The following is a 7,262-nucleotide window of genomic DNA, read 5'->3' as shown; positions in this document are numbered from 1 at the left end:
TAGAATTTTCTATCGAAACATGACTACTTCTCTATCAATATCAATTCAGAATGATTCTAAGAAATTGGTAATAATTACCGGAGCAAGAATGAAACATCTGTAGTATGTAACGGTAGTTTGAATAACACATAACACAGTATTAATTTGATACCAAACCCATTTGAAGTTCTCAAAACCACCACCCCACGAACCCCACAACAAATAAATAAAAAATTACTGTCAAATGCTCATCACAATTTAGCACACCAAATAGAGTATATATATTTAGCACACAAAATAGAGTATATATATAATTGTAAATGTAAATACTACTGATAGGAACTCCCTTCCATGTTGACCAAAAAACACCTCTTACTTAGAAGGTCAGTCAGATGCATTAAGTTGTCCACCAAAAGCTCATAATAATTAGTTGGCATTTCATATTTTCATCAATACCATTTTGTAATTTGTATCAATCATGTTACATATCTATCTAACAAAGATAGTATCTATATCTTATACTCCAATTTGAAGATGGCATAGATTCACTTTTCAGATGATTGGAGGGTTTGGTAACGATTTATGGAACAAGTATAAGACCATATCTAGTATACAATGGTTTGCATTAGCTAAACCATAAAGTGACTTTTCACATCACCAGTCAAAGCTACTTTTGGAGAACTGTTAAATGTACAACTACATACTACATCTGAAATCATTAGTGCATAATGTAGATTTACCTACAGCTTTGCATGCCATACAGTGCAAGTAGGCTTATGAGGAAGTGTGAGACAGAGCAGCTTCTCTAAACAAGATTGTCTCAATTTCCTGACAAGAAACACTGACTAATACATAGGAGCAATCCTCGGGATTTGTTCTCTGGCTTTGTATTTGTACCTTCTCCCTGTTGGCTCTTCTCCTCAAACAAATTTGTAGCTGGAGAGTCCATAGGAGAGTGGTTGTCTTTTGATGCAACAATCTGTTGTGGTGGAGTATTTGCTGGTGCTGGGAGAGATAAAAGAAATTTGTTAAGCATCCGCACTATCTGAGTGAAGGTAGGCCGGAGATTTGGGTCCTCAGCCCAGCAGCTCTGCAAAATGAAGACCAACTCTTCTGGTAGATTCTCTACACTTGGCCTTGCATTCTGCCAAAAATGAAGTATTAATTTTTATGAGCTTAGTTCATATACATTCATTTTTCCAACCAAAAGCAATTATGGAATCTTCTTTCTTCAATATCTATTCCACTATGTAAGTAATGAATAATTTTGAAATGAGATTCCAACCTCTAAATATATTATCCTCCTTCCCCAAAGATTAAAATGAAAAGCTATACAATATTAAGTAATAACTTTTATATAGCTACTGTTTGCAGGTATAAATCAATGTACCTTGAAAGCAGCAGCATATGCTGCTTGCAGATGGGACATGCCTTCAAATGGCATACGGTTGGTCAGTAGCTCCCACAAGACTATAGAAAAACTGTAGACATCTACTTTGTTATCATAATGCTTTTTCTCTCCCCTTCTTAGTGTTACTGTACTATACAACTGCAGCAAGCACGGTAATGAATCAATGGTATTTCAAAAGGGTCGAAATAACAGAAAACGGCAAAATGAATATCAAGAAGCAAATCTAAGTAACAGATATGGACCTCAGGAGCCATCCACCGGTAAGTTCCAGTCTCTGCAGTCATCATTTCAGTTAAAGTTTCCTCTCTTGCCAGTCCAAAATCTGAAAGCTTTACTTTCTTTTGATCAGCTGTCAGCAAAAGATTATCTGATACAAGAAGAAACATGTTAGAAATTTTGAGAATTTATTAATCCAAGATGTTAGCTACAAATTCCTCACAACATCCCAGCAAAAAGTATACACACATGGTACTTAAATGAGCGCTTTAAGAAGATCATGATAACTATCAGATAAAAATTATTAGAATGAAAATAAAATAGTATAGTAATAGATAAAATTATACAAAAAACGGCAGGCACATACTCAGGATTGGAACTTTTATGAGAAGTACCGATAAGGAATAAAGGTAAAGATCATTTTTTAGGTCATTTTCTTTGGTGTATGACCAAGCTCAGGGGCAAACTGAACCCTGCCAATCCACCTACACCCAATGTGGGTACATTGATGTAATAGTTATTTCCAACTCCAATTGTCTTTTATTTAAACATAAGCAACAAATTCTTATGCTGCAATAGGATGCATTTAGGAAATGTGTCTAAGATGGATGCTGCATCAGCTAGTTAATAAAAGCTTAAAGATTGAAGGGAGAGACAACTTTCAGAAACCAGTACATTTTTTTACTATAATATGGAGAAGCCACAGTGCTTAAAGAACACTTATATATATACAGTCCACAGATAAAAGAGTTGCTACACAAGATAATGAAATGTATAATGTTTGTCAGACATTGATGTTGTCTGTTCTGCTACACTGCACGGTTCACAAATTTGGGCATAACTTAAAGTGATGCGACTGAGAATCATTAGCAGGATTTCAGCAAAAGTTCACATGCAGTAAGTTGAATATACCTCAGACCATATCACATACAAAGTTGAAAGCATATGCCTTTCTTCTCAAGATCAACTTTTACACTACATCTAAACAAAGTAATCTACCTTCCAGCTCTAGACAAAGAAGAGGTATCAGAATACCTAGTTAACTATAGCATGACATGTGTAATGCCTATTTGCTGTAGTATTTTCCCACTAATGACTGATCAGTTGACTGTACATAAAATCATGCAGATGTAATGATTCCATCCCTAGATAATAAATGAATACATATACATTTAAAAATTAAGTATAGCATGTAGTTCTTGTTTTTGCTTTATAAATAGGTGCATGAAGAAAATATCAGACGAGTACTAAGTGTAATCAGAAAACAAAATTTAGATTACATAAACCATACCCGGTTTTAGATCACGGTGAATTATTCCATTTAAATGTAAGCACTCCATCACCCGAGCAATGTCCAGTGCAAAGGTGAGAGCAAGATGCAAATCTAATTGCTTTGGTCGCAAGTTCATCATGTATTTCCTCAGAGAACCACCGAACAGCAGTTCTGTTACTAACACCATTACTGAATCCTTGCAGGCCCCAATAAACTGTATACAAAAATAGACAGCTCAGATGTAAAAATTTGTCTAAGAAAAAGTGTAAGTGGTTAAAGAGAGAACTGCAAAAAAAAATAATATATTGCATATCAAGTTGGGTCACATTCAAAACCAGACCACAAGAATGTGGTTCGAAGGAAAAACTTATCTAATATGTTCTTCCATACACAAATTACATTTAAATTCAGGATTCAGAGAGCAGGCCTAAAGAAGTTCGTTCTAAGACTGGTAAATAACTGCAGGCCACCAAGACATAAATGATATATTGAATGTCAACCACATGTTTTGACTTGTGATAAGTTAATTCTTGTACAATGTATTTCAGTGTTGTAATGAAAACCACTACAAAATGATCCATTGCACCTTATTGCATGAGTTACTTGGCATTATTTTAAAAACTACTCACTGCAGAAATGACTTGGCAGAACAAACCTTGACTAAATTCTTATGCTGCACTTTTGACAACAAAGCAACCTCTCTTGTGAATCGTCCCTCTCGTTTGGCCATTTCTTCGGGGCTATCGCCAGGCTGTATTATCTTTATAGCAACAGTCTTGTCTTTGTACCTGCAAAGTGTGATGAAAATCATATTGCTAATTCACCAAGCATGATAGTTGAATACCATAACAAAACAAAAAGTGTTCATCCCAATTATCAACATCATTCTCTGCAAGTTGATGTGTTCATACAAAAGATGATAAGTAAAACAGTAATATATTGAAACTCAGAAATGAAAACATAGAAACATGTAACCAAAAACCCCCTAGGAGACTGCCATCCATCTAGTGGATTTCTCTTAGCAACAAGGGCTAATCTGGTAGACTTACCGATATGGATTCTATGGACAACAGACAAAATGATCCCCCGGACTGTGGTTTTAGCTATAAGTTATGCTGCTTCCTACCACAATAGCCCAGGGTCAGAATCAGGCAGAGCTCATGCTCCCCACAATAATGTAGTAATTTATCCACAATTTGTAATCTGGAGCTCAGTACCCTCTGCAAGGCAATAAGCGAAAAGGGCTTGTCAAAAGGCTGGGATTAGTTGTTTACCAACAAGTATGGGATAGTGTTCGAGTCCTCAGCCTCACCAGCGCCAATACAAAAACTCAACTCTTATAGTAAAGAGGAAACATGTTTTTTAAGTAAAAGTTATATTCAAGCAACTTTAGTATCCACTCGGTATGTAGACAAGGAACAAGGAAATCTGTCGTGGGAAAGGGAAGCTTAGCTCAATACTGAGCAATCTCTAAAATAAATTTGTCAAATTGGACCCTCTGGGTATTAGAAAACTTTACCTTAAACAACATATAAGACAAATGACAAAAGAAAAAAACGAGATGAGTGAAATGGAAAGTTTCTCAGGGGCCTCAAGGGTGAAAAAATTCCAGAGCCCAAAGTAGGGAGGAAGAAAATAACTAAAATTCCAGAATACAAAGTAGGGAGGAAGAAAATAACTTACTTTCCCTCGTATACTTTTGCATGAGCACCTTCTCCAATTTTTGGCCCTACAAAGAGAAGTTTAGGATCAATTAGCCATTTCTCCTCCACTTGGAGATTATAAGTAGGGCTCTGCATTGATCTCGGACTCTGAACAGCTTCCTGCTCTGTGTACAGACCAACAGATTTATTGCCTTCTGGAAGAACTCTAGTAGCTTTTACAGGCTCGATTCTTGCTATTCTTGTCTCTTCCTCTGAAACCATTTGTGAATGGGACATTATACCTAGATACAGGGCATTCTATGCCCCCAAAAGATACCACAAATGTAAATCATAAATGGCTAGCCAATTTGGAAGTCAATAAACATGGGTTAGTGGGCATGTGCAAATAGATTCCTTGCATGCTTCTAAGTACTTCCCTACTCCTTTGGCTTTGGGAATCTGCTTTAGAGAGGTAAGGACTCTCTGTACATGTGTTCTATAAACCGGGCTCTTGGGTACGGCTACAAAATTATTCTTTCCAGCAGTTATGAGGATACACGAATCCAAAAAAAAGTAAACCACTCTTTCACAATAAACTATAAAGTAGACAAATTTCTGAGACAGTCAATTGTTTAAAGCAGTTTTTAGAACTAATAGGGTTTAAAACAGATATGGATATGGAACATTGTACTTAGACACAGATGGACTTGTGTCAATGTCCCACAATCAAAATTTGAAAAAATAGCAGATGAAATCAGCTAAATACGAAGGTTTTCAAGCGAAATTGGAAAGTAGGTCACAGAGTAGGATATACAGCAGAATCTTACATAGTGTATTAACACAGAAGGGGCTAATGTTCGGAGCTTGGAAGGTCGTGCCAACTAAGAAAGTAACACCATACGCAAATTCACAGAACCTCTCAACTAGAAAACCAATGTCTTCAATTGTAAAACTTCACCAGATCTTATTGAACAGAAGGATATCAACGAAGAGCCTAAGATGGGAATCTTGTGGGTCTCTGAGTGAACAGTTTTTAAGAAAAATTGATCAAATACCAACTAAAAAGGGAAGAAAAACCAAGTCCTGATTCAAAACCATTGAACCGTATTTATTTAAGGGTGCGCTCGAACAGAATGCTACCAAGGAAGGGCTTAAAGATGGGCGTTTTGGGGGTCTTTTAGAGAGTGATTTTGAAGCAAATTCATCAAATACCAACTGAACAAAGACACCTGAAGACCCAGATTGAGACAAAATCTACTTTATGGGTGTGCTCAAGCATAAGCCTGATTAGACAGGACTAAAGATGGGTATTTTGTGGGTGTCTTCAATGATGATTTTTTAACAAATTGGTCGAATATCAGAGGAGCAAAACGACTAAAAAACCAGCTCTCACTGAGTGCCACTGAACCAAAATCCAATATAGGATGCTCTTCCTCTGGACTAGGTCATTGGTTTTTACTTGAACAGAGGCTTTGACTCAGTATAACTATACCCTGCACCAAGAACACCAAGAACACTGACGTAGATGAACGTTGAGATCCTTGGAGTGTCCTTTGTGTCCTTCATTCTTCCCTGTCCTGGGCACCTTGAATAAAAGATAGAGAATTCAGACAAAATAAAAATAGCTCAAAATCCCACATTGGGGACTCCCCAAAACCCATGTGCTTTCCATTTCCATGGACAAAGAGATAGGCCTCCACTTTTTCGAGTCGTGAACATGGAATTTTGAGCAACACCTAGAAGCATCTATGAAAGCACAACGAACGAACCACCTCTTCCCCTCTTTCACCATCGTGGTCAATTTCTTCTCTATGTGCACTTCGTATCTGGAGAAGCTTTTACCTGTAAGGTAATACTGTACTCTCTACGGCTCAGACGTAATCCTCCCTCCGAGTTAAAGTCGATGGTTGTTTGCTTGTATTCACTAATTTTATCCTCGAGGAAATAAAATATATTTTCTATATCATGGTATTTTATATATCATAATATGGGAAGACGTGTCAGCCTCACCAGTCACCTTAAGAAGTTTATCCCATTCTCACCAGTCACGTGCAAAAGTTTATCTCAGCCTCACGATCAGGTGAAAAAGTTCATCGCAGCCTCCCTACAGATATCAATTTTGAGCTGTTTTATTTTAATTTATAATTATTTAATAAAAATTCATATTGCGGCCTCACTACAGATATCAATTTTGAGCTGTTTTATTTTAATTTATAATTATTTAATAAAAATTCATATTGCGGCCTCACTACAGATATCAATTTTGAGTTGTTTTATTTTAATTTATAATTATTTAATAAAAATTCATAATAGTAAATATGTTGAATTAATGATATAAGATTTCCATGATAGTAGATATGTTGAATCAATGATATTAGATTTCCATGATAGTAAATATGTTGAATTAATGATATTAGATTTCCACAATGTAAAGGAAGAAGTGCTAGCCTCACTAGTTAGTTAACAAGTTTATCAATATGTTGAATTAATGATATTAGATTTCCACAATGTAAAGGAAGAAGTGCTAGCCTCACTAGTTAGTTAACAAGTTTATCCCAACCTCACAGGTGGCCTAAAAAAGTTTATCCCAGTCTCATCCAAGAAAAGAAATATCAATTTTGTTTCATTTTTTATTAATTATAATTATTTAATAAGAGTTCACAATAGTAAATATGTTGAATTAATAATATTAGATTTCCACAATCTAAAGAAATTTATCTCAATTGAAAAAGTTTATCCT

The 7,262-nt window shown here is 35.8% G+C and overlaps 1 protein-coding gene across 1 annotated transcript; it reads right to left on the bottom strand.

Annotated features, from left to right (window-relative positions):
• Positions 1–396: 396 nt before the first annotated feature.
• Positions 397–6,314, bottom strand: LOC131044076 (serine/threonine-protein kinase STY13). Its single transcript, XM_057977347.2, has 6 exons — positions 4,563–6,314; positions 3,535–3,667; positions 2,898–3,093; positions 1,633–1,757; positions 1,370–1,528; positions 397–1,123 (listed from the first exon to the last, which is right to left on the bottom strand). The coding sequence occupies exons 1-6, from the start codon at positions 4,817–4,819 to the stop codon at positions 800–802; spliced, it is 1,194 nt and encodes a 397-aa protein (XP_057833330.1). The 5' UTR covers positions 4,820–6,314; the 3' UTR covers positions 397–799.
• Positions 6,315–7,262: the final 948 nt, after the last annotated feature.

The sequence above is a fragment of the Cryptomeria japonica genome, chromosome 3 (genome assembly GCF_030272615.1).
Source record: "Cryptomeria japonica chromosome 3, Sugi_1.0, whole genome shotgun sequence".
Classification (NCBI taxonomy): Eukaryota; Viridiplantae; Streptophyta; class Pinopsida; order Cupressales; family Cupressaceae; genus Cryptomeria; species Cryptomeria japonica.
The sequence above is the reverse complement of the archived record's forward strand: the minus strand, read 5'-3'. Positions and strand labels throughout refer to the sequence as shown.

Coding starts and splice junctions, on each gene's coding strand:
- LOC131044076 (XM_057977347.2), bottom strand. CDS start 4,819: ATGTCCCATTCACAAATGGTTTCAGAGGAAGAGACAAGAATAGCAAGA. Junction 3,668..4,562: donor GCAAAAGTATACGAGGGAAA/GTAAGTTATTTT, acceptor CACACTTTGCAG/GTACAAAGACAAGACTGTTG. Junction 1,758..2,897: donor TCACCGTGATCTAAAACCGG/GTATGGTTTATG, acceptor TTCTTGTATCAG/ATAATCTTTTGCTGACAGCT.